The sequence below is a fragment of the Solanum verrucosum genome, unplaced genomic scaffold (genome assembly GCF_900185275.1).
Source record: "Solanum verrucosum unplaced genomic scaffold, falcon-dt-bn FXZP01001278.1, whole genome shotgun sequence".
NCBI classification, from domain to species: Eukaryota; Viridiplantae; Streptophyta; class Magnoliopsida; order Solanales; family Solanaceae; genus Solanum; species Solanum verrucosum.
In genome coordinates, this window is record NW_026020317.1 from 1,384,867 (window position 1) to 1,411,650 (window position 26,784).

Consider the following 26,784-nt stretch of genomic DNA (forward strand, 5'->3'; position numbering starts at 1 on the left):
GTAAAATAGAACCTACCTATCTAATATGGGACGGAGGGGGTGTTAATTACTCCATTACACTATGATATATATATATATATATATATATATACTCTGCTGTAAAATATTTCATTTTTTAATAGGGAATGGTGCAAGCTGCAAAAGAGATAGGAGTTGAAGAGAGTTTGAAAAGGATATGTATGCAATTTCGATCAATTAGGTCCACTTTCCAAATGTGGCAAACTTTAACACCTTAGCTGTATAATCAGGGAGTAAATTTAGCCAATGAAATTATGATTTGGGCATATTAATGATCAGTTCATTTATCCATTCACTATATTTTATAATATTTAATATAGTTTAGTCAAAAATTGAATTGATACGTAGTTAAAGTTTATTAATGAGATTAAACTATTTTTTTATATATATTTTAATAGAATCGAACGTGTTAAGTTATGAGTCATTGTTAGTCTATTTCATCCCAATCAATGGTCCATGAAATTTTTGGACAATTCATTAACTTGCACATTTATTAATTCATTAATCCACTAATTTGATTTACCAAAATTCAATTCAATCTGTTCATTTAACTGACAATTCCATTCAAGTTATCATGCTTTTAGTAATTACTTGATTAATCTTAAATGTGGGTTGTTTAGATGAATTAATATTATTTAAATTTTTGAATATTGCAGGAAAAACAAAAAGTCATTTGTGACATTTTACCTTCTAATTCTATAAGAATTACGCCCATCATAAATACTGATTTAACTGGTGTTATATCTATGGAATGATAGTGAACTAATTAAAGTAAAAAGATACTTGTCAAAAAGAAACCAAATTAATGTTGGAAGGAAGAAATGAACTTTACGTCTTAGTGAAGGCAGAGTAACACAAAATAAAGGGGTAGACAGTTATCTCTTTTCAAATACGCCACTTTGAAAAACTTGTGCCAATATAGCTAGGTATATATGTTTATTGTCTTTTATAATTAATTTCAAATTTGTGTATTTAAGTACTTATGCTAATCATTAATAGAGTTATCTTTGTAATTAATTCATTTGCCTCTAGGCTCTAGCTTATGATATACTCTCTCGTTTCATTTTTAATTTTTTTTTGGAAAATAGCAATTTTAATTTATGTATTATTTTTCAATTTTAATTTTAATATTATTTGATTATGCATATTTAACTTTCAGTTATTTAAAGTGTGCGGTTAAAATTAATAAAAGTGAACTATTTAACATAATGATGGAAGTATAAGCTATATATGGCCCACCATAGTTGGGGTAGTCAATATATTGAGGCCAAATCTGACTGATTTGATAGGATGATATAACAAATCACTACAACAAATGGTCAGTATTAACATCGACAACTACTATAGAATCTAATACGATGTAACTAGTAAAGATTTGCAATTGGAATATCTAATGTACAAATAATAATGGGCCAGGACTCGAATTGGCAAGAAAGAATTTTGATATTCTCTTTATGAACATATTAACTATCTAAATTTCATTAGTTTAAATTCTAATTACTAGAAATTTTGATAATTTTTTTTATTACTTTCTATACCATTTTCGATTATGGGATCCATGTATCATAACCCGTCAGATACATGTATCTATCCGATTTAAAAGTTGAGATACATATTTAATACTTTTGAAATAAATGCTGTAGCTTATTTCCTTAACTAAAAGAGTAACTTATGGGAATTAACAAACAAAGCTTTCTTTCGAGTATAATTACTCTAACAACTTTTGAGTATCATGTATCCACAACTTTTGAGTATAATTACTTTCACAACTTCTAAAAAAAATAAAAAACTAATTTCTTCTATTTATTTTTCCAGCAACAACAAAGTGAATAACTTTTTTCATAAATTCGAATTTGTTTTTTTTGAATTTTGTGATTTTTTTTTCAATTTTTCATATTTAGAGAACAATGTGTATCTCACACTATGTATCTGATTCATGCACTTAATTTCATTAAATGTATTCCATTAGGTGTATATGTTGTATACGTATATCTGATACATAACATGTATTTAAAACATATTATGTATCTGAAGCATGTATCTAATTATTCGATATTAATCTTTTAAATATATAAAATAAGGATATATACATGGAAGAAAAGGAGATACACAGATGAACGACAAATAAATAGAACGTTTAGATACATCTAGCAAACATTGTATCTCTACAAATTCATCGTAAATTCACCAAGTTCGAAGGTAAAATCCAGTGTTGATATGGCTCTGAATCTTGTCTTTCAACATCATTTATCAGTTCTAACAATCTAGCATTGAAAGCATCGGAAGACAAAATCCCAAATCTCATCCTCTAGAATTATCCTTCATTATCCAGAGCTTTTGTTGCACCGTTTTCTTACCTTTATCACCCTCGTCTAAACATACATTACCTCATCTTGCCTTTCTCTTACCGTTGAACCCTTCAAGTAACTTTTTTTTTAAAAAAATCTTCACAGTAGAAAAATGCGATAAAAAGCCATCAATTCAATTTTTGTTTGTTTAGTGAAAAAGATCTACGAGGGAGAAGGAAGAAAGAGAATGGGGGAGATAAACTTGGAATAGGAGATTGAGGACGAAAGAAGAGAAAGTAGGTAGAGGTGATGGAGAACATGGGGTGGGGTGGGAGTGGGGGGAGATATACCGTTGGCATAGGAGTTTGGGAGACGGTTGTTAATGTAACTTTAATTAAGGAGTTTGAATTTGAAGATAATTATTCAATACCATCTTTAAGTAATTTGTGTATCTGATTTAACTTTTTAAAATACACGGTATAATTATTAAAAAGTGGTATTATGAGTAATATGTTTAAACTATAGATAAAATATGTATATAGGGTAGTTAAATTTGTCTAATTATGTAGTTTTCCCCGACAAATAATAAAAACTCCAATAGTTAATGAATAATTGGTGTTCATTTGGATTTTGGGCATGAAAACTGTGAAAGAAGCGCGCGGTGAATTTAAATGTGAAATATGAAGAGAAAAGAATGCGGTGAGAATATATATATATGTGAATAAATGCAGGGGTGTTAATACCAAGAGTAACTTAAATTATTTTGAAACGGAAGAAATATTTAAATTCATCAACCTATATGAACAAAGAAGAAACAAATATTTTGCATAATAGATGAGAGATTGCACATGTCGTCGTAAAGAAAAGGGGGGTTTGAGAAAATGACACAAAGTAGATAGAATAATGCATGGCAATCTAAACAATAAATGCAGAGGAAAAGCTTATATATAATACTCCTATTCTAATACTTTCCAAATATTTTGCTGCATGCATCAGCTTTCTCAAATTAAACTTGCATTTATTCCCTTTCTCCAACATCAACTAGCTTGTTTCTTTCTGCTACCAGTCCACTACTACTATTATTTTCATGTTTTATTGGGGGCCACCATGTCACATGCTCATATTAAACACAACAATCCCCACCCAGCCACCCCCAGGGATTCCACCTAGCTACATTTCCTGGGAAATAGACACTACGTACGTAAGTGATATTTTATTTCATATTATGTGAATTGTTTAAAAAAAATTGATAGTTTAAAATAAGTGAAGTATTCAAAATTCTGTTCAAAGAGTGTGTTCTCAAAATTCAATATTTAGTTTTGACTTTGGAGTTGATCTAACCATTTTTTTTTAAGAAAAAAAGTTAATTGATTCATAAAATTTTAATATTTTTTCATGCAAAATACATATTTCAAACATAACTCTAATTTTTAATTGAACTTCAAATATTCATTTATTCAAATATCATCAAATTCATATCCAAACGTTTGTCTAATTTCTCGGATAAGAGGGCCGTTCTCCTAGAGTTAATAATTAGATCACGCTAATTTCTCGACTCAATTATACTATATTTTTCTAAAAACTTATAATATTTGATGGAGGAGGTTAAGTTTTAATTAGGGACCCTCATCAAGAATTTCATGTGGAGCAAATTAAAGATGTGGTTTAATTTAATTTGATAGGACATGAATCTTTTACCAAGCACTTGACATATGAACTACTACTATAAAATAATTGATGAACTCAGAAAGATCGTTTCCATCGGAAGAAATATTTAAACTCATTCAATACTTGACCCTGCAAGGCCCATATGCTATAACACCATCTATTCAATACTAATTATAACCAACCCCCACCCTCCAAAAATAAAAAAAATTGAAAAAGAAAGATATATATTTTTTTCACTTCAAAATCTATGTGATGATGATTAATGATCATGAAGTTTAAGAATGAAAGGAACTTTTTTATCCCATAAAATTTATAAATTATAAATATATATGTGGAGCTATAAATTATCTCGTTATAGATTAAAAGACAAGTTTAAAGTCGAATTGTTATATTCATTGTCTCCAAATAAGTGTTGTTTTAATTTAGCTCATGTCACGCCTATTAAGAAATATAATGAATAAAAATAACTTGTATTAAGTAGCATGGTATTAGATTTTTCTTGAGAATTGAGTTGGTAATATAGTTCGAAATAATGTACTCTCTCTATTTTATATTAACTGAATTTGTGAGGTAATGAACACATTTTAACAAAAACATTCAAGGACATAATTTCCACTATTGATCTTTATGAAATCATAAATATAACTTTTTTATGTAGTTAATTTATCTCCTAGAAAATATAAAACTTCAATAAATAAAAGCGCAATTATGGAAAAAAAAAATCAAACGTCCATTTTATACTTTGAACAATAAAAAAACTTCAAAAATTCATTTAATATGAAAAAAATAAAGTAACAATTATTTATTTTTTAATTTAAAAAATCTTATTTTGAAACGAAGAAAGTATTAATGAGGTCGGCTGCTCGATATTAGGATTGGTGGTACAAGGCAAAGGCAGAGAAGGGAGGGCACACTTTGAGTTGATGATTAATAAATATATATATTGACATTGTGGTCTAATTAAGTTAATTTCGTATGATTGAGGGCACCCACTAATCTTTCCTTCTCTGATTTGGACTCATCAATCATCACTTTAATCATACTCCTCATATCTCAAAACAAAAACAAAAACAAAAAAAAACAATATCTAAATTTAGCTTCACTTATAATTGGAAGGATTTTGCAATTTTGTCTAATAAGTAATATTGTTACTGCAATTTTCATCATTCTCATGAAAATGAAAAGCTTTGTCTGTGTCTTCTGTCTTTGCTTTTTTCATTTAAGAGTAATTGAGTTACGTATATTGACAATGTATATATATATAATAATTTTATTTTAAACAATTAGTATATTACGTAGTCTAGTGTATATATTTAGACTCTTTTCATTTAAAGGTCTTGATTTAGGCATTAGGCACATGAGAAAGGAATTTTTTTTCGAAAAACAAGTTCCACAAGTAATATTCCGCATTAAAGGTATTGCCCACCCTCCAGTACACCTCATCATTAATTTTTGCCTGCACTTCCGTAGCCCTATCCCACCCCCACCCCACACACCTACACTTTCACACTCATTTTCCATTGTACATATTTGTCTAAACTATATATAGATATCTTTAAAAAAAAAACTATATATAGATATTTTAAAAAATATATTTTTACTTATTTATCAAACACAAGAAAATGATAAAAAAATTATTTATTTCTTAAAAACATTTTCCTTCCTACCAAATACACCCTAGATTTACACTTTTTCAACAAAGAGAGGTTGATAGTAACACTAAAAGGACCCAAAATGGATTCTCCAATAGTAGCATATTTCAACGGCCCAATATTATTCTAATGGGCTGTTCTAAGTTGGTAGTGTAATTTGATGCCCACTATTTCACTCAACCATTTTGATGTTCCTAAATATTCTCTCTCCGTCCATTTTTAATGGGTAAATCACTTAGATATGCTATATTGAGAAAATATTTACCATTTATGACTATAATTTCTTTTTAACTAAATCTATCAGTTTCATGGAATTAAAATTGTACAACTTCGGACCTATTTTCCTTCCTATTTATTCATCTCTTTCTCTACATATGATTTCTCCTTCTTCTTTTTTTCTTCTTCTTCTTCAAATTTTTAATTCAAATAACTATCTTTAAATATTCATCTCTTCAAATCGATTTATATCCATGTTGCACGATTTACACCGAAAATATCACGAGGAGAAGAATACAAAGAACCAAAAATTGTACAAAATTGTGTGCGCAAATTGAAATTTCAAATCTCTAAAATTGCAGCAGCAAGCCATTGATGACCATTAAAAAGCTTCAAGCTTTGAATTCATTATTTGGATTTTACGAAAGTGTGATGCGTTTGTATAAGTTGTTCTTCCATATTATTGAAAATAACATTTTGGAGTTTATATCTTAATTTAAGGGAGATTCATTAACTTTAGCATTGATTTTATGAGAAATTTCAAATTAAAACTTGAAGAAGACGAAGAGTTTGGAATTTTCTTGCAACTGTATTAAAGTTGAATTAGATCTATTTCATAATTGTATTAAAATTGAATTAAAATCATGAACAGTATATTTATAATACATATTTCAAATATATCATCTTCTTATATAATTCAAAATAATTTATAAGATACATATAATACATGTTTTATTCACGAATAATGATATATGTTCAATTCAGTTTATAGATCATTGTCTTGTCTTTCGTTAGTTACGTTTTCAATTCATTCTTAATTCTCTCTTCTAATTCAACTTTAATACTATGTAATACAATTTTAATTCAAATTTAATTCATTTTGAAGTTTTTTGATTTATTTGTTACTATTGGATACTTATTTAATTCGTTGTTGATATGACTTATAAGTTTAATTCAGTTTATAGATCATTATCATGTCTTTCGTTAGTTACGTTTTTCATTCATTCTTAATTCTCTCTTTTAATTCAACTTTAATACTATGTAATACAATTTTAATGCAAATTTAATTCATTTCGCAGTTTTTTTATTTATTCGGTACTATTGGATACTTCTTTAATTCATTATTGATATAAGTTTAATTAACTCTAGATATCATTGTCTTGTCTTTTGTTAGTTACGTTTTCCATTCATTCTTAATTCTCTCTTCTTATTCAACTTTAATACTGTGTAATACAATTTTAATGCAAATTTAATTCATTTTGCAGTTTTTTGATTTATTTGTTACTATTGGATACTTGTTTAATTCATTATTGATACAAGTTTAATTTACTAAATAGGTCAATGTCTGGTCTTTCATTAGTTACATGTTTTTATTCATGCGTAATTCTCTCTTCTAACTCAACTTTAATATTTGTGTAATACACTTTTAAATACAAGTTTAATTCATTTTGCAATTAATTGGTTGATTTGTTACGATTGAATTACTTGTTTAATTCATTATTGATACAAGTTTTTTTCAATTATATGCAGATCAAAGAATGCTCTTTTGTTTGCTACATTTTGCATTCATGTTTGATTCTCTTATAATAATTCAACTTTAATATGTTTGTAATACATTTTTAATTCAAGTTTAATTCATTTTGCAGTTTCTTATGTCTCTTTATTTGTTACGATTAAATTACTTGTCTAATTAATTATTGATACAAGTTTTATTCAGTCTAAAATCATTGACTACTCTACGAAAAAAGGAGAGGAAAAAGAGCAATAGTAAGAAAGGGAGAAAGAGCAACAAAAAAGAAAGGAAGGGAGAATGAATAACAGAAAGAAAAAAAAGAAAGAAAGGAAGGGAGAAAGAGCGAGACAGAGAAAAAGAGAAATTAAAGAAGTTGTTAAAAATGGTAATAATTAAAGAGTATGTTTAAAATAAGTAATTATTTTTTAAAAGGAATCCACTCAAGTAATTAATCCATTTTTAATTGTCATGTTGTGCTTTTTAAAAGTCAATTTGACTAATTTTTAAAATTAAATTAGATTACATTAAATTGACATTTTAAACAAAAAAATTTGATATTCAAAAACTATACGAGAAGTACTATAAGTTGCAATTTCTTGCATAACAATACGATGAAAAAAAATGCTTGTAAAATGTTAGTCAAAGTTCTTATAGTTTGACTCTAAAAAAAGGAAACCATGACAATTAAAAGTGGACAGAGAGAGTAGTAATTACTTACTCCGTTTCATATTAGTTGATCAATTTTTAATACGCGTATAAAGAAATCATAAATAAGAAGATAATTTTACTAATTCACCCCTTAAAAAACTTCTTGAAAATTTCACAAATAAATGTTAACACTCTCAAAAAAAGATTAATTGCAAGGGTAATAAAGAAAAGAATTAATTAAATGTTTTTTTTTATTTTGTAAAGTGGACATCTAATATAAAATATTAATATTATATTTTAAGTAAGATGATCAACTAATATAGGACGGAAGGAATAATTACCTTCTGATACTAATAAAAATGAATTTAGACTGATCTCAAGTCTTGGCAAATTCCAACCTCAGACCCAAAATATAAGTTTGAAACTTCAGATCTCAAGTCTGAAATTAAATTTTTAAATAATATGCAAACTCTGACTATGTTTCTTACATGGGAAATGGGCGTATTACTTCACATTGATATGGGGTTCCTCCTAGTAGGGCATATGCTGACATGTACTTAATTTAATTGAACAAATATGGTCTCCAACTTGTTCAGCACTAAGACAAAGTTAATAAGTAATTAGTTGTTAAGTACTCCCTCCGTCCCATATTATAAGTCACTTTTTCCATTTGCATTTGCATTAAGAAATAAGGTAATTTTACCCTTATGCCCTTAGTTAATGTTTGCTTATGACAACTTTGTAATAAATGATGAAATGTTAGATTTCAAAATTATAAATGCATTTGGATGACTATTTAAATTTTGCTTTTTGGAGCCAAATTTTTTCACCAATTGATCCAAAAAATTTTAAAAATCAAGTTTTTCCCACCTCAATTTTCCTATATATTTTGTGTAAAATATATTTTTTATATTTTTATAAATAAATTCTTTAAGCAAACATGACAACATCACAAAATATTTAAATTCCATTACTTCAAATTGATCTAAATTTTCCTGCTGAATCTGATATTATTGATAATGAAATTAGACGACAAATGAATTTTAGTTCTAGTTCGACAAATCATTTGTTTTTTTATTTAAATGGTGCATAACTCCTTTATTTGGATCTTGATTTTTCTCAATTTGGCCTTCATATGTTTTGGTTGAGTCTTCTATTTTTACATACTTTGAACTTTTTGAAATGTCATCTTCCTTGATAAAATTTGTTGTAGCTTCAACTTTCAAGATTATTTTTGAATTTTTTTTCATCTTTTATTTTTAATTTGTTTGTTGATATTTTTTTTCAAAATCAGATTTTATAGAATAAGTACTGAATAAAGAAAGTAGGTAATTAATGAATGAAGTACTCTCCCAATGAAATTAATTACTTGTAGATTTCCTAAGTTAGTCAAAGTAAATACATTTTCAAGATTAATTAATTAATCAATCAAGGGTATAATGGACAAAATATGATAATTTATGCATAAATTTTATAAAATGACATATATTGTGGTCCAACTTTTTTTGAAGAGAGTGACTTATAATATAGAACGGAGGGAGTATAAGATTTTATAACCCGATATATAGGACGTATTATCTTTTATGTCACTGACCACATAGTGCACTACGTCCTACATAAAAGTTGGCCTTTCAAGACTTGGTCCGCCGAGTTCAAGGGGAACTCTTTAAACTATTAGTCTATCCATCTCAAATTTAAACTATTGGGCCTTTTCAAAATATCCAATCTAAACTTAGCTTCCACAAAAGTGAGCAAAGACGGAGTTAGAATTAAGCAAAGTGAGCAGAAGCAAAGCTAAAATTAGGAGTTTGGGGGTTCTAAATTTTAGGATAGAAGAGAAAAATATTGTAAAACATTAGACAAGGTGACGGCAAAGTCTAGTTGTCTACATAATTTTGTTCTTTATTCTCATTAACGAGCAAAGCCTATATGTCAATTACAAGTGTAGTTTGTTCAAGTGATTGAACATCTTCATCGTCAATTGATAGGTTTTATGTAGATGGAAACACTATTAATCCTTCTTATGTTAAGAAAAAAATAAATCAAAGCCTATATTGATAATAAAGCATGAAAATATAACAAACAAACAAAAAAAAAAGGTGAAAAATATTTCCGCTCTTTTTATTCTTTTGTCTGTGATAGAAAATTAAAACAAATCAGGATTTGTATAAGTCTCATTGCTCAACAAGACATGTACTTAGCTCCTATAGGTGAGGGAAAACTATAGTCTAGTTAAATATTCAAATAGAACTTATTCAATCCATAAATCCTCATACTGAAAAAAAATCAAATATTCCTAACTTTTAAAGTAAAACTGAAATCGATAATCTATCAACTGTATAAGCTATACTTTTGGGGACACCAATAAAGCTTGCTTTAAGAAAATCGTTATGTTCTTGCTAGACAGCTTTTGTTTGTTTCTTCCAAAGTGTCACTCCCTCAAAATCGGGTTAATATCTCAGATGGTCACTCAACTATCCACTTTTGTCTCAGAAAGTCACTCAACTTTTAATTTTCACTAAAAAGTCACCATGTGAGTGACTTTCTGAGGAAAGACTGGATAGTTGAGTGACCATATGAGGTATTAACTCCCTCAAAATCTTTTCGTTAAGATGACACTTATTTTTAAAAAAAGAAGTATTTTTCGTTAAGCTGATGCATTAACGAAATATCAGAATGTCAGTTTTTGGATATCACTATTTTATTCCTCCCCTCAAATATGTACTAAGAATTGTTTTAAAATAGAACTTCGACAAAGAACAATACCCCTACAGTAATACATAAAATATCTCTTTTAACAGTAAATGGAGTGTGTTAATAATGTTTGTACTTTTTTCGTCAATTTTTAATTGTTATGATTTTCTTTTTAGAGTCAAACTATTAGAACTTGGATTAATATTTTACGATGTATTTTTTATCATTTTGATATGTAAAAAATTGCAATAATGTGTAATCTAATTTAACTTTGAATATTAGTCAAATTAATTTTCGAAAAGCACAATATGTCAAATAAAATTGGACGAGAGAGTTTTAGTAATGCTTGCATTAGTGATGCATATATGTTATTTCTTATACATTGTTTGGTTTGATGTATTAAAAACAGTATGCATTGTATAAAATATTTATTTACAAAAATAGTGAAAAAGGTGTAAAAATGTTTTTGAGGGGTAATTGTGTATTTAACCATGCTAATGCATATATTAAATTCCATTACATTATTAATACCTACAAATCCATGGTATTAGTAATACACTGTTCAATACACAATAAAATATATAACTAATATACAAATATTTATTATACATAACATAAAAAAATATATCAAATTAATACATAAAAATAACGAATACATTATTTTTACTTACACCCTACCAAACTATCCTTAAATAAATAAAAGATTGATTCACCAAAAGCCGCCACCAACTTGTGTGTGGCCATTATGTTCTTTCTTATCATCTAAATAGTAATTATATTGGGAAAAAGTAAAGTACGACTCTTTTTAAAAAAATTAATCAACATGAAACAATTTTTTATTTATAATGGACCAAAAGAAATACTGATTACTTTTTTTTATCCAAGCCCCTAATTGATTACTTAGATCATATATTTTCTTTGTTTCAATTTATTTATTTAATTTTAACTTTAAACTTAATACGAATTTTTAAAAATTAAATTTAAATTTTATAATTTTAAACTAAAAATATATACAACATACTAAAATATCTTTTAATCTTATAATCTTAAACATTATTGCGTATTAAAAAAAGAAAGAAGGGAGTAGTTGTTTTTGTTATCACTTTGGCTTTTTCTCTGTTTCCAAAGTGATCCTCTCTGCTTAGTTCTTTCGTAATTTGGATGCTGTAAGTAGTACCACTTTTAATTACTCCATATCTATTGAAGTATTTCTATGGGCTGCATTAACAAAGGATTGGAAGCTGTAAGTATCAAGATCAGGAGTTTTTTCAAAAAGAAAAAGGGGATCGAAAACAGAGACAACAGCATAGCAGAAAGATGGGAGATTTTGAATGGAAAAAACAATTGGGAAGGATTACTTGACCCTTTGGATTATGATCTCCGACGATACCTTATTCACTATGGCCAAATGCCTCAAGCCATCTGCGATTCATTCAACAGTGAAATAGCATCAAAGAATTTAGGGACAAATCGATACTCCAAAAAGAATTTCTTCAAAAGAGTGGGGCTCGACAAAAACAACCCATTCAAATATGAAGTCACAAAATACATCTATGGAGCTTCAGATGTACCAAGTAAAACTGAAAAGATCAAATCATCAAATTGGATCGGATTTGTTGCTGTTGCCACTGATGATGGGAAAGTTGCATTAGGAAGGAGGGATATTTTGATTGCTTGGAGAGGAACCATGTGTCCTGCAGAATGGAATGATGATTCTGACTGGGTTTTGGTCCCACCCACAAAAATCTTTGGAGAAAATACAGATGACATTCTTGTACACAGAGGTTTTTATTCAGTTTATACTTCTCTTAACGAAGCTTCAAAATTCAATCGAACAACTAGTGCCAGAGACCAGGTAAGAAATCTCTCTCTGTTTTTTTTTTCTCTTCAATAAAATGAGGGTACGGGTAGGGGAATGAGAAATGAGTGAGGAGATTACGAGGTGGGGATTTGAATCCTTATTAACAATAAAGTGAAAGTTCAATACTCAATCAACTGATCTATTAAGATTCACATATTTCTGTTTAGATATAGGTTCTATACTTGCAACTTTTATAATTTGTTTACTAAATAGAGAAATATCATGATATAAGTCATAGATTGTAGCTACTTTTGAGACCCTATGGTTTGAAACAAACAGGTTATTGAAGAAGTTAAGCGATTGGTGGAGCAATACAAGGGAGACAAAGTTAGCATTACTCTAAGCGGCCACAGTATTGGTTCATCATTGGCCACACTATGCGCAGTTGACATAGTTGTCAACCAAATCAATAAGGAGTTTCCAGTGACTGCATTTTTACTTGCTAGCCCACGAACTGGAGAGGCCAATTTCAAGAAAGCTTATCAAAATTTGAAAAATCTTCAAATCTTGCGGATTACCAATGCCCTTGATGAGGTTCCGGAAAAGCCAGACCGTGGACAGGTCGAAGGTTCTGATACAGATTGGAGAGTGTATGAACATGTTGGGTATGAACTTAAAATTGATACTACAAAATCAGAGTATTTGAAGAAAGATGTAAATAATCATACTGTGGAAGTTTATCTGCACGGAATTGCTGGAACACATGGAGCAGAAGGAGAGTTCAAGTTGGAAATAAATCGGGATATTGCTTTGGTGAATAAGGAAGCGGACGCATTGAAGAATGAATATGGTGTACCAGTGTATTGGCGGATCGTGCAAAATAAAGGAATGGTTCAACAAGAAGATGGATCTTGGATTCTCAATGATCGTGAGGATGATACTGATCTTTCAGAGTAAAAATACTTTCATTTCTCAAACATAAATTACTCCTAGTATCATTTTTCTAAGGGACGATGTGATCTAATTTTATGCAAGTTTGGACGTTTGCTATAGAAGCAGCCAGGACAAAAGGCTGTAGGATATACTGTTTTTCGGAAATCTTAATACCTAAGTTAATTAATTATCTTAACTTTTACTTTCTTGGTAACTATCGATTCTCCGCCTTGGAATCTATTCTTCTATTTCCCTTTTCTTCCTACTTATTTTGTAAAAACAAAAAGAGAGTATCCTTTTTCTTTTTCTTTTATTGTTCCTTCTTCTTTTTTGAGTAAGACAAGAATACCCTTACTTAGGAGCTTAATCATTGGATAAACTACTTTGCTTCGAAGAGATTATTAACTTGTTGACTGCACACTAATACCCTCGTCATTTCAAAGTAAGTGATATTTTTAGTTTAGATGCACCATTTACAAAAACTATCCATTTCTAAAAAGTAAAACATTTTTTCATTAATCGGTACATAATAAATAACTTGAAAAAGATGTAGTTTTTTAGAGTCTCTTTAATGAAAATCATGTTCATTGAGAAATCAATAAATAAAGCATCTGAATATTATTGACATCTCCTAATATTTTTTTAAAAAAATTAATCAAAATTTGATAATTTAGCTAAATAGTTGAGTATTAAAATAAAATGAAATAAGCGATATCATGTGAAAACGATATCACATTTACAAGACATCTGAATGTGAAATAGCGATGTGTTCATCCTTCCAAAAGAAGCAACAATAAAGTAACGACCACACATTCTTTTCCATAAAAAACAAGAATCATTGACAATTTATAGGCATTAAATTCAACAAGATCTTGATTGGACAAAAATATATGAAATTCTTTGTCTTGCTATGTGAAAACAGCGAAGGATTTCCCATTCTGGTTGCATCGGTTGCTTTTATTTCATCCAACTTCCAACCACTGTGTTGTCTGTTTCTTTTGATACTACTGTGATAGAGTTATACATTTTGTCGGTTCATTTTTACTTGTTATCTATTTCTACAATAAATTTTTATTTATACTTGTCACTTCATTGCTTTGCTAATTCAATTTTTATGCAAGTTCGGACGTTTGCAATAGAAGCGGCCAGGACAAAACGGGTAAAGCTGTAGGCTATATTTCTTCCCAAAGAATCTTAATAGTTCAGTTAGTTGGTTATCTAAATTCTCACCTTATTAGTAAGGATCGATCATCAACTTAGTACATTCTTCCATTTCCCTTTCCTTTCCATCATTTTTGTAAAAAAAGAAGAAGTAATCTGTTGACTTCAGACTAACACTCGTTTCATTTCAAAATAAATTGTGTTTTTAGTTTGAATGCACCATTATAAAAAATAATTATTCCTAAAAAACAAAAATATCTTGAAAAATAGTAGCTTTTTAGTACTTCCTTCGTATCAAAATAAGTGTCACCTCAACAAAAGTCACATTCATTACAAAATCAATAAATATAATATGTAATTTAGAACTATTTATTTTGAAATAAAGAGAGTAACTAAAAAGTACTCAATTTATTTTATTTATATATCTCAATTTGATTACCACAAAATTTAAGAAGATAATAAAAGGTTTTTAATTCTTAGATATGTATAATGAAAACTTGAATCTTGTAGTACTCTAAGTTCTAAGTAACATGTGAGATATCAGATTTTTAAAAAAAATAGTAAATATAAAACATAATAGTTTATAAAATTTATAATCTATTTGGTCAAGTTTTTGAAAAGCCAAGAGTTTTTATTTTTTATCTTGCTAAGAAAATGTTTATTTTAAAGAGTTAATGTATTTGACTGAACTTTTCGGAGGAAAAAAGTATTTTCCTGTATTTTTATTAATTTATAGAAACTGATATAATAGCTTCTTTCGATAAACATTTTTGAAAATTAAAAAGTATTTTTTGAAAAAAATACTTCTATTTTTGTTGTAGTTGAAGTTTAGCTAAGTAGTTGAGTATAAATAAAAGTAAGCCATATCGATCAACATGTCATTTTCCAGAAGCATTATTGAGTTGAGTTAAAAGACTTTTCAGTGTGAATTAGCGATGCGTTCATCCTCCCAAAAATACAACAATAGAGTAACGGGAAAGTATTCTTTCTTTTCCGTAAAACGCAAGAATCATCGACATTTTTTAGGCATTAAATTATATAAGATCTTGATTTTGACATAAAAATAATATACTCCCTAAAAATTTTTACTTCTCAAGTATTTTCTAAAATTTGATTTTTTTTTTACTTGTACTATTTTTTTTCCGTATTATACCCTCAATTTTTAACGTTGATCAGTCAATGTTTTTTTTTAAAAAAATATACTCCCTTTATTATATATTAGTAACTGAATTTATAAGACAATGCATACATTTAAAAAAAAAAACATTTAAGGACATAATTTAAATAATAATTTTTACTATTGTCCTTTATGAAATTATAAATATACTTTTGTAAGTAGTTTAATTTATCTCTTAGAAAACATAAAACTTCAATAAATGAAAGGGCATATATGAAAAAAAATAATCAAATATTCATTTTGAACTTTGAACAATTCAATTTTTTTGACCAATGAAAAAATATTCAAAATGTCAGTTAATATGGAATAGAGAGAGTATTGATTAAATATGTTTGAGACACTATCAATTACTCCATCTGTTCACTTTTACATGTCACATTTTGACTTGATACACTATTAAGAAAACAATTATTTATATAGGTATTTTACCAAACTATCCCTATTAAATAATGTTTAATATTAAGTCTTGGAAAATAATTTGAAGAAAGAGTATTTAATGTTGAGGATGAATATGAAAAAATATAATTGTTTTTTCTTTATATGTCAAAAGTGACAATTAAAAATGAAAATTGTTTTTAGGAAAAAATGACAAGTAAAAGTGAACGAATGGAGTAATAAGGATAAAATGATAAAAACTAACTATATCAATAATTATTTTCTTAATAGATGTATCAAGACAAAATTGATAATCGTTTTTCATTTCATATTAATTGATCATTTCTCTTTTTACACACGTATTAATAAATTATAAATAAGAACATAATTTACTAATTCACCCTCTTAAAATAACTTTTTGAAAATTTTACAAACAAATATGAACACTTTAAAAAAAATTGAAAAATAATATATGAAAAATTAACTAATACTTAATTAATTTCATAAAAAAACAATTATTTTTAATAAGATGACTAATTAATATGAGACGGAGGGAGCAAGCAAATGGGACATAAGGAGTATGAAATTTTTGTCTTGCCATGTGAACGGCAAAAGATTTCCCATTCTAGATTCATGGGTTGCTTTTATTTGATCCAACCACCATGTTGTCTATTTTTTTGTTTTCCACCTGGCGTATGATTATTTGTAGTGGAGTTTTCATTAATTTAAATTGATTTTGCATAAATTCTATCAAAGTGCATGAATCATTGACAATTTTTAGGCATTAAATTATACTCTCGAGGTCTAATAATTAGACCTAATATTAAGAAAAATTTTTAATGACATAATTTAAATATTATTGTCCTTTATGAAATCATAAATATAACTTTTGTAAGTAGTGTAATTTATCTCTTCGAAAATATAAAGTTTCAATAACTGAAATGGCATATTTTGAAAAAAAAATAATTCAAACATTCATTTTGAACTTTGAACAGTTCAATAGAAATAAAATGGTAAAAACTCACTAAATCAATCATTATTTTCTTAATACATGTGTCAAGTCAAAATTTGATACTCCCTCCATTCATATTAATTGATCACTTTCCTTTTTACATGCATATAAATAAGAAAATAATATTACTAATTTAGTCCTTAAAAACTTCTTGGGAATCTTACAAACTTAAAAAAAGAATTAACTGCAAGGGAAATATAGGAAAAATTAATTAATTCTTTTTTAATTTAGTAAAGTAGAATAATTAATATGAGATAATTATTTTTATTAATATAATCAATTAATATGAAACTGAGAGAATAAATGTAAATAGGGACAAAGGAGTATGGATTTTTTGTCTTTGCCATGTAAACGACAAAGGATTTCCCATTCTAGTTTCACGGGCTGCTTTTATTTGATCCAACCACCATGTTGTCTATTTTTTTCCCACCTGGCGCATGATTATTTGTTGTAGAGATTTAATTAATTTAAATTGATTTTGCATAAATTCTATTGAAGTGACAAATACTCCTTACCATAAATACAATTCATACCATTACAATCTTAGTGATCAATCTTGCATATTGTCAGGTCGACTTAATGTAGACATTTTAACACTTCCTTTTTCCTAAATCTTTTCTTTCCATGACCGGATAAAAAAATAGGATCATGGCATATATTTTTTCTTTGGGAAGTGCTAAATGGCCAGAAAATTTAAAAAGCTATAATATTTTTTTAATTTTAAAACAAACTGATCTTGTTTCCATTGTTTTTAGTTAAAATGTATTAAAGTTAAAAGAGTAAAAATATTTAAAAAGGTAAATAACATAGATAAAATATCATTCTGGCCAAAAAGATTTTTCCTTTTTCTTTAAGAAAATGAGATATGTCGAGTAACATTTAAACATTTAAAAATTAACCCTTATTTTTAAAGTAAACTGAAAATAAAAGAAGATTTTATCAAAGTTATTTTTGGTCTCCTAAGGTGTTTTATTCCCATAAAGCAAATCATCATTCAAGATACTTCATGTTGGATATGATATATAATAATTTGAAGTCCGATATAAAATTATAATGACATTGGTTATCCCAGAAATGACCTCTAATAGGAAATAAGTAGGCCAAAATTAGGACTTTATGTGTGGAGTAGAAATTAATATAGCTCATGACATTGCTAAACAGAAATTGGTTAGCAATGTCAGCATGACAGCCAGATCGTATGGAGTGGAGATACCAAAAGGAACACCAAAACTTGTCAAGATAGATGGAATGATGTGCCCATAAAATTGGGAAAACAAGTTTGACTTATATACATCTATAGTGTAAAACGAAAAATAAATAATAATTGTGCTAGACAAATTACACTATAATCACATCAAAAATTATTTACATATAACCCCTCTAAATGATATTTTTACATTGTCTTGCCATGGAGTAGATAATGTATTGCTATGATTATCACATTATTAATTTATTCAAATCATTGTTAGAATCTTGATTTAATCAATTCAATTTCAGCAATTAATTTTATTTAATGTCATATATCTTCTATCCAAATAAAAATCTGAGAAAAAAAAAGTGAAATGAAAAAGGAGACAGATCCGTTCAAAGGTATGGGAATATTTGAGTTATTGGCTAAAGTCATCCCTCAACTATGCTCAAATCTAATGTACATCCTTATATTATCTAAGTGAGCAAAAAACATCCTTATACTATCTAAAAAATAACAAGAATCATCCTTCAATCTATTTTTGTTAAGAAACTGATTGAACCAATAATTTTTTTTTAATTTGGTCATGTCTTGCCACGACGTTACCTAAAAAGAATAAGGATAAGGATAGGAAATAAATCTTTCATTCTCGGAATTTAAATTTTGTGTGTTGTTAGTTCATATGTTTTTTGCATCATCAAGTAAATTGACTTGCAACAATACATAAGTTTTGAAATATTTATACAGTAGGTTCCGATGGTAAGAAAGATTATGTAAAAAAAATCATTTTAAAAATATTACGTCCAACTATTTAGAGGTTTTCTTTAATAAAATATTTAGGGCGTATGTACTATATATACAATGCAATTCGCATTTTATACAATGTACATAAATGCTGAAAATTTAGTGAAATTACGTAGGCGTTTAGTTATAAAAATAAAAAAATAATTATTGTATTCGAAATTTTTGAAATTGGAGTAGTATTTGGCCATATTTTTACTAAGAATATTTAGAATTTCAATATATTTTGTCTGAATATGATTTAAACCCTCAATTTCTAAAAATTCAAAAAAATCACTTAACTTGACTAGCTTAACCATGTGTACATATATTCATTCGACTTGACACATTTTTTGTTGGTGGCGTGAGTTTCTTAAAAAAAAATAGACAGAAGGATGAATCTTGCAATTTTTTGGATAGTTCAAAGATGTTTTTGTTCACTGATATAACACAAGGATGTACTTTAAGTTTATGTCATACTTCACGAATGATTTTAGCCAAAAACTCGGAATATTTATTTAAAGATTTGGCCGCCCAATTAATGAGGATATCTAGAAACTAGAAAGTTGGACCACCACAAGTTTTGCCCAAATCTTTTAGGGGTATTTAAATTCGAATTTTGAACATTTGAAGTCCAATAAAAAAGAAAAATAACTAACAAATACCCTGACAGCAAAGATGTTCAAAGCAACAAAAAAGGAAACCATAGAAACGATGTCCATGCCCAAATTGTTATTAGCACTTTGCATCTTTTCTATGGTTTCTCCAACCATAGAAATGATGCAACAAAATGTAGACAAAAATATGGGCAATATAACAGCAGAAAGATGGAGGATTCTTAGCGGAAATAACAATTGGGAAGGCTTATTAGATCCACTCGACAATGATCTTCGTCGGTACCTCATTCGCTATGGCGAAATGGCACAAGCAGCTCGAGACGCCTTCAACACCAATAAAATGTCGAAGTATGCTGGAAGTTGCCGATATTCTAAGAAGAATTTATTTTCTCGAACTGGGATTGAGATATCGAATCTATTCAACTATGAGGTAACTAAATATATATACGCAACATCATCTGTACAAGTTCCGGACGCATTATTCATAAAATCATTGTCAAGGGAAGCTTGGAGTAAAGAGTCAAATTGGGTTGGTTTTGTTGCTGTGGCTACAGATAAGGGGAAAATTGCATTAGGAAGAAGGGATATAGTGATTGTGTGGAGAGGAAGTGTTCAGACTATGGAATGGTTTAATGATTTCGATTTCATTCAAGTTTCAGCCCCTAAAATCTTTGGTGAAAAATCTGATCCTAAAGTGCATCACGGTTGGTATTCCATTTATACTTCAGATGATTCGCGATCACCATTTAATAAGGGAAGTGCTAGAGACCAGGTAAATTCATTTATTATGTCTTTTCCGAATTTACCATTAGTACTATTTGCAATTTTGGATAGAGTAAATAATAATATCACGAATTCCATTTTAGGTACTTGGTGAAGTTCAAAGATTGATGGAACAATATAAGAAGGAGGAAGTTACCATAACAGTAACAGGGCATAGCATGGGGGCAGCCATGGCAACATTAAATGCAGGGGATATAGTTTTCAATGGAATTAACAAAGGATTTCCAGTCACGGCATTTCTATTTGCAAGTCCTAGAGTGGGAGATGGAAATTTCAAAATGAGTTTCTCAAAACTCGAAAACCTTCGAGCTTTGAGAATTCGAAATGACCCGGATATAGTTCCAAATTACCCATTGTTCGGCTACTCAGATGTTGGTGTCGAATTGGTCATTGACACTAGGAAATCGGGCTATCTAAAAAGTCCGGGAGATCAGAGCAGTTTTCATAATACAGATTGTTACTTGCACGGAATTGCTGGAACACAAGGATCAAAAGGAGGATTCAAACTAGAAGTGGAACGCGATATTTCACTCATTAATAAGTATTTGGACGCGTTAAAAGATGAATACGGTGTACCAACTTCATGGTGGGTTGAGAAGAATAAAGGAATGGTTCAACAACAAAATGGATCCTGGATTCTCGTGGATCATGAAGATGATGATTTTTAGTTCTTTTGCGAGAAAAATAATAGATGTTAGATTTATGAACAGGAAGAAATAATATAGTATCCGATTTTGATTCCATGATTGATTGGTCCATCATGTAGACACGTATGAGAGGATAAATTTTTTATCTTTTGGGTTATTTGGAAGTAGGGCCAGATACGATTATTTGGTTCAATATATATACATAAAAAATACACTGCAACAAAAAAAATTAAAAATTGCAGTAGTTATTTAGCTGCAATAGTATTTTATATAAATGTCATTACGAATGTGATAATATTAGCAATTGACGTTAAATGTTTTTACAAATTATAAATATTGTCGTTAAAAAAAAATCTATCTCCACTAAATAGCTCTTTTATTGTTTGTTGCAAGTGATACAAAATGGATGACTAATGCATTCTTGCATTGACGAATGCTTTTTGTTAGTTACGATAATAACGAAACAATAAACGGTACATTTTGTTTCTTTGCTTGACAACTCGTGACTCCCATTACTAACTTTTTTCATCATAAGAATCAAATGTTTCACTTCACTCACATAAATAAAAAATGTTTTTATCTGTTTGAACTTTATATGAAAGGTATTAAAGTTAAAAGGGTAAAATATGTTAAAAAGGTAAAAAGGATTTTTCCTAAAATAAGAATGGAAACACAACCCTTCTCTGTGTTTCTTTAATTTATTGTTTGTAACGTTATAATTTTCAAAAATTCTCTTGAATTTTGAACAATTAACTTTTTTTGAATTAAAAAAAATTCAACAATTTACTTATTTTGAAATAGAGGAGTATTGAACTTTAATTCGCCAGTATACCCCCAGGTTTGATGCAAACCTAAGGCCTGCAAGTTTTGACAAGGCAAGTACTATAATAATTGCTTCAACATCGGTCTTAACAGTATGCATTTGATTCAAGAAAATTAATCAAATGCATCCACTTTATTTGCTGTATCTATTTATTTGTCTATTTTTATTTCATATCGTGATTTACTATTTTATGGCTATTAAATGATAGAATTTCAAAATCAAGTTTACTCATTAAAAACATTCAACCTTTTTTTTCAAAAATATTAATTTTCTAAATAAATTAAATATATAATAAGTAAAAAGTAGTATTATCTTTTCTTAATTTACCAAAAATAAAAAGTAAAAAGAAACCAGTAAAAAGGGACCGAGGGAGTACTTAACATTCTATGCAAGCAACTCCCTTTCACACAATTCAAAAGAAGGATAGACAAACCTATCCTTGTTACATGAGGTGGGAGATGACCCACTGCTCTACCCAATTTGACATCACTCAATCAATCTACATCCCTTTTATTTAACATAAAAATAAGACAAAACATATATGCAGATCCTTAAACTTATTTCTAAATTTTATTTTGGCACTTCAACTCAACCTTGTTCCTTTTTAACTCTTTAGTTCTAATTTTTATGTTTCATTTTGACACTTCTAAGTGATGTGGCAGAGTGTATGCATCACACTTTCTCTAAGAGAGTGAAAGAAAAAAAAAATAATAATAAAAGATTAACCTTCAACTCTATTTTTTTTTATGTATAATTTTAACACAAAATACTAATTTTATGATTTCTTTATTTCTATATATGCTCTTCAATTGCAATTTTGCATTTTAAAAATTTTCGTTCATCCGTTAGTTATTGTAAAAAATTCAAATTGACGGATGATCATTGAATTTTTGTTAAAAGTAATAATTTCTTTTTGAGAGTTTCCCTGTATTTTTGCGTGAAAAATAACCGACGAAAGTGCGCCAATTTTCTTTCTTAAGAAAATCAATGACAACCCAACGAAGTTTATCGAGTTTCAACATTTTTTTATAGTATTATTAATTAGCAATAAACATGAGTTTTTTTTTTACTCGTATTTAGTTAAATGAAAAATTAGAAAGTTGGTATTTGAGTTAGTCCAAATAGATTAGATATGAAAAAAAATATGTGGTGTTATTTAATTGAATTAATTGTTTTAAAAAGAAAATCAACACACTTTTGTCGATTATTTTTAACACAATAATGTACAGAAACTCTAATTTTTATTTTTATGTTCATCCATTTTTTTTGTTAAAGATATGACGTTGATTTTTAAAATGAAAAAGTGAAAATGAAGAACATAAAAAAGAAGAAGAAACTTGTCATTAAAAATACAACATAAAAAGTTTCTTCATAAAAAGTGTGTTGATTTTCTTTTTAAAACAATTAATTAAATTAAATAACAACACTTTTTTTTCCATATCTAATCTATTTGGACTAACTCGGATATCAACTTTCTAATTTTTCATTCAACTAAATACGAGTAAAAAAAACTCATGTTCATTGCTAATTAATAACACTATAAAAAATGTTGAAACCCGATAGACTTTGTTGGGTTGTCATTGATTTTCTTAAAAAAGAAAATCGACGCACTTTCGTCGGTTATTTTTCACTCAAAAATACAGGAAAACTCTCAAAAATAAATTGTTACTTTTAAAAAAAATCAATGATCATCCGTCAATTTGAATTTTTTACAATAACTAACGGATGAACGAAAATTTTTAAAATGTAAAATTACAGTTGAAGAGCATATATAGAAATCATAAATTTAGTATTTTGTGTTTAAATGGTACATAAAAAAAATAGAGTTGAAGGGTTAATCTTTTATTTTTTTAAGAAAATACTTTTTTTTTTTTTGTATTTAACTCTCTTAGAGAAAGTGTGATGCACACTCTTCCACATCATTTAGAAGTACCAAAATGAAACATAAAAATTGGAGTTAAAGAGTTAAAATGAAACAAGATTGAGTTAGAGTATCAAAATGATATTTAGAGACAAGTTTAAGGGTGTGCTACATATGTGTTTGGCCTAAAAATAATAATGCACAATTTAACATAAACATATGTGGTTCACATATGCTCATCACATGAATCAGTCATCCTCACGATCCATTGGATCATTTCTCAATATCATTCACCAAATAGTTATAATCTTAAAAATATATTTTATTCAATATTTTTGAAAGTGACTTTCTAACTTAATAACTATTAGTTGAATAACTTTATGAGAAATCAAGCTAAGTCTGATGATCGATGAGAATCCAAGATCCATCTTCTTGTTGAACCATTCCTTTATTCTTCTCGATCCACCATGCAGTTGGTACACCATATTCATCCTTCAGAAAGTCGCCTTGCTTATTCACCAGTGCAATATCTCGATTTATCTCCAGCTTGAACTCTCCTTGTGGTCCATGTGTTCCAGCAATTCCGTGCAGATAAACTTCCAGCATATGACTAAATATGTCTCTCTTCAAGTATTCTGATTTTGTAGTATCAATTGGAAGTTCGAAGCCAACATCTTCATACACTCTCCATTCTGCTGCACAACCCTCTACCTGTCCACGGTCTGGCAGCTTTGGAATGAAATCAGAGGCATTGGTAATCCGCAAGATGTGAAGGTTTTTCAAATTTTGATAAGCCTTTTTGAAATTGGCCTCTCCAACTCGTGGGCTAGCAAATAAAAATGCAGTCACTGGAAACTCCTTATTGATTTGGTTGACAACTATGTCAACTGCGCATAGTGTGGATAATGATGAACCCAAGCTGTGGCCTGTAAAACTGATGCTAACTTCCTCCTCCTTATATTGATCCAACAACCTTTTAACTTCTTCAAGAACCTGCCAGTTTTAATTTTAAGGGGTCAATAATTATAGAGATTATCAATCGAAAATTAAAGTTGCAAGAAATTACTACTAATTTCGTACCTGATCTCTAGCACTGGTTGTCCTGTTGAAATTTGAATCTTCGTTAAGACAAGTATAAACTGAATAAAAACCTTTGTGTACAAGAATGTTATCCCTATTTTCCCCAAATATTTTTGTTGGTTGTACTAAAGACCAGTTATTGTCATCGTTGAGTTCTGATTCCGTCATGGTACCTCTCCAAGCAATCAAAATGTCTCTCCTCCCTAATGCAACTTTCCCTTCATCAGTAGCAACAGCAACAAACCCAATCCAATTTGATTCTTTCATCTTTTCAGTTTTACTTGAAGGTGCATACACATATTTGGTGATTTCATAGTATTTGTTTTTGTGGAGTCCCACTCTTGTGAAGAGGCTCTTTTTGGAGTATCGGCTTGTTCCTCTGTATTTTGAAGCTTTCTCATCATTGAATGAATCGCAGATGGCTTGACACATTTGGCCATAGTGAATAAGGTATCGTCGGAGATCATAATCCAAAGGGTCAAGTAAGCCTTCCCAATTGTTTTTTCCACTCAAAATCTCCCATCTTTCAGCTATGCTCTTGTCTCTTGTTTCGATCCCCTTTTTGTTTTTCAAACAGCTACTGATATTTCTACTAACAACCTTCCAACCTTTGTTTATGCAGGCCATCTTTCTTCTTGTTGTGATAAGTCTCAAGTCTGAAGAAGGTGTGGTTTTGTTTCATGATATTCATATTCATATATGAGTACAAGAAATACAATTGGCGAATGGAGTGTTGCCACAACTCCCCAACACAGCTCTTCTCATTTTCCCCACCATTCAACCTTTTCTTTTAGGGTCTGTTTGGAAAACCGCCTGATAATTGGAATTGCTGAGATAATAATTATCAGTCTAATAATTACACAATTTAATAATTACACTGACCTGTTTGATTGTCACTGTTTTATTTAGAAAATATATGTAAGAGAAAAATGACTAAGTTTTGAAAAATCAATCAAACTTATGATTTAAGAGAAATCGAATTTCCAAAAAGAACATAGTTGCCACTTAATTTTTAGTAAAAATCAAGAAAAACTCTAAGGTTTCCAAAAGATTTAAAACAGATAAAATCAATTGAAAATAAAATGGTTCGAAGGTCGATGTACATTCCGAAAAGGTGTTAGGTCCTCGGAATGCCCGCTAACTCGCGGTTGACCGGCGATTTGACCAAAAATGATTTTGACTAATTTTGAAATTTTAACTAAGTAAAAGAAAACTCATTTATTTAACTAATTTTTGAAATTTTTAACTAAATAAAAGAACTCATTTTATTTTAACTAATTTTTTGAAAACTTTAACTAAGTAAAAGAACTCATTTGCTTTAACTTATTTTTAAATTTTTTTTAACTAAGTAAATGAACTCATTTATTTTAACTTATTTATTTATTACTATTATTATTTTTTATCATTTCTATGTATCTCAAGGGAAATAGGACTAAACAGACTTTACTTTAATAGAGAAAATGCAGACAAAAATACAGACAGATATTTAAACAGACTTTACTTTAATAGAGAAAATGCAGACAAAAATACAGACAGATTTTAGCAAAAATAAACACAGAAATTGGCAAAATAGCAGAATAACAGAAAATCAGATTTTTGTAAATCCTACTCAGTACTCCCTCTTACTCGTGTCTGGTCATGTTTATCTTATATGTGTCCTGTTTTTCCCTTTTTTACTTTTTTTTTTTTTTTTTTTTAAGTTACTACCCCGTTCATCTCTTCCTTTTAACCTGTATTCTTAAAAACTTCTTCATTAACCCCACCTCGGAAAACGACCAATAATATGTCCTGTGAATGTTGCGGACTTTTTTTAAGGCCTTATAAATATCCTAGGAATTTACAGGTTAA

General features: G+C 28.6%; 3 protein-coding genes across 3 annotated transcripts; 2 read left to right on the forward strand and 1 right to left on the reverse strand.

Annotated features, from left to right (window-relative positions):
* The first annotated feature begins 11,824 nt into the window (after positions 1-11,824).
* LOC125835205 (phospholipase A1-II 1-like) lies at positions 11,825-13,568 on the forward strand. Its single transcript, XM_049514330.1, has 2 exons — positions 11,825-12,552; positions 12,838-13,568. Exons 1-2 carry the CDS (start codon positions 11,911-11,913, stop codon positions 13,453-13,455), a joined length of 1,260 nt encoding a protein of 419 aa, XP_049370287.1. The 5' UTR covers positions 11,825-11,910; the 3' UTR covers positions 13,456-13,568.
* Positions 13,569-19,781: 6,213 nt separating this feature from the next.
* LOC125835204 (phospholipase A1-II 1-like) lies at positions 19,782-21,265 on the forward strand. The gene is made up of 2 exons (XM_049514329.1): positions 19,782-20,514; positions 20,609-21,265. Exons 1-2 carry the CDS (start codon positions 19,804-19,806, stop codon positions 21,191-21,193), a joined length of 1,296 nt encoding a protein of 431 aa, XP_049370286.1. The 5' UTR covers positions 19,782-19,803; the 3' UTR covers positions 21,194-21,265.
* A 2,984-nt stretch (positions 21,266-24,249) lies between these two features.
* On the reverse strand, positions 24,250-25,563 carry LOC125835208 (phospholipase A1-II 1-like). Its single transcript, XM_049514333.1, has 2 exons — positions 24,937-25,563; positions 24,250-24,849 (listed from the first exon to the last, which is right to left on the reverse strand). Exons 1-2 carry the CDS (start codon positions 25,561-25,563, stop codon positions 24,250-24,252), a joined length of 1,227 nt encoding a protein of 408 aa, XP_049370290.1.
* Positions 25,564-26,784: the final 1,221 nt, after the last annotated feature.

Excerpts from the sequence above, each read along its gene's own strand:
- LOC125835205 (XM_049514330.1), top strand. The coding sequence starts at position 11,911 with ATGGGCTGCATTAACAAAGGATTGGAAGCTGTAAGTATCAAGATCAGG. Across the intron at positions 12,553-12,837 it reads CAACTAGTGCCAGAGACCAG|GTTATTGAAGAAGTTAAGCG; the intron begins GTAAGAAATCTC and ends TGAAACAAACAG.
- LOC125835204 (XM_049514329.1), top strand. The coding sequence starts at position 19,804 with ATGTTCAAAGCAACAAAAAAGGAAACCATAGAAACGATGTCCATGCCC. Across the intron at positions 20,515-20,608 it reads AGGGAAGTGCTAGAGACCAG|GTACTTGGTGAAGTTCAAAG; the intron begins GTAAATTCATTT and ends ATTCCATTTTAG.
- LOC125835208 (XM_049514333.1), bottom strand. The coding sequence starts at position 25,563 with ATGGCCTGCATAAACAAAGGTTGGAAGGTTGTTAGTAGAAATATCAGT. Across the intron at positions 24,850-24,936 it reads CAACCAGTGCTAGAGATCAG|GTTCTTGAAGAAGTTAAAAG; the intron begins GTACGAAATTAG and ends TAAAACTGGCAG.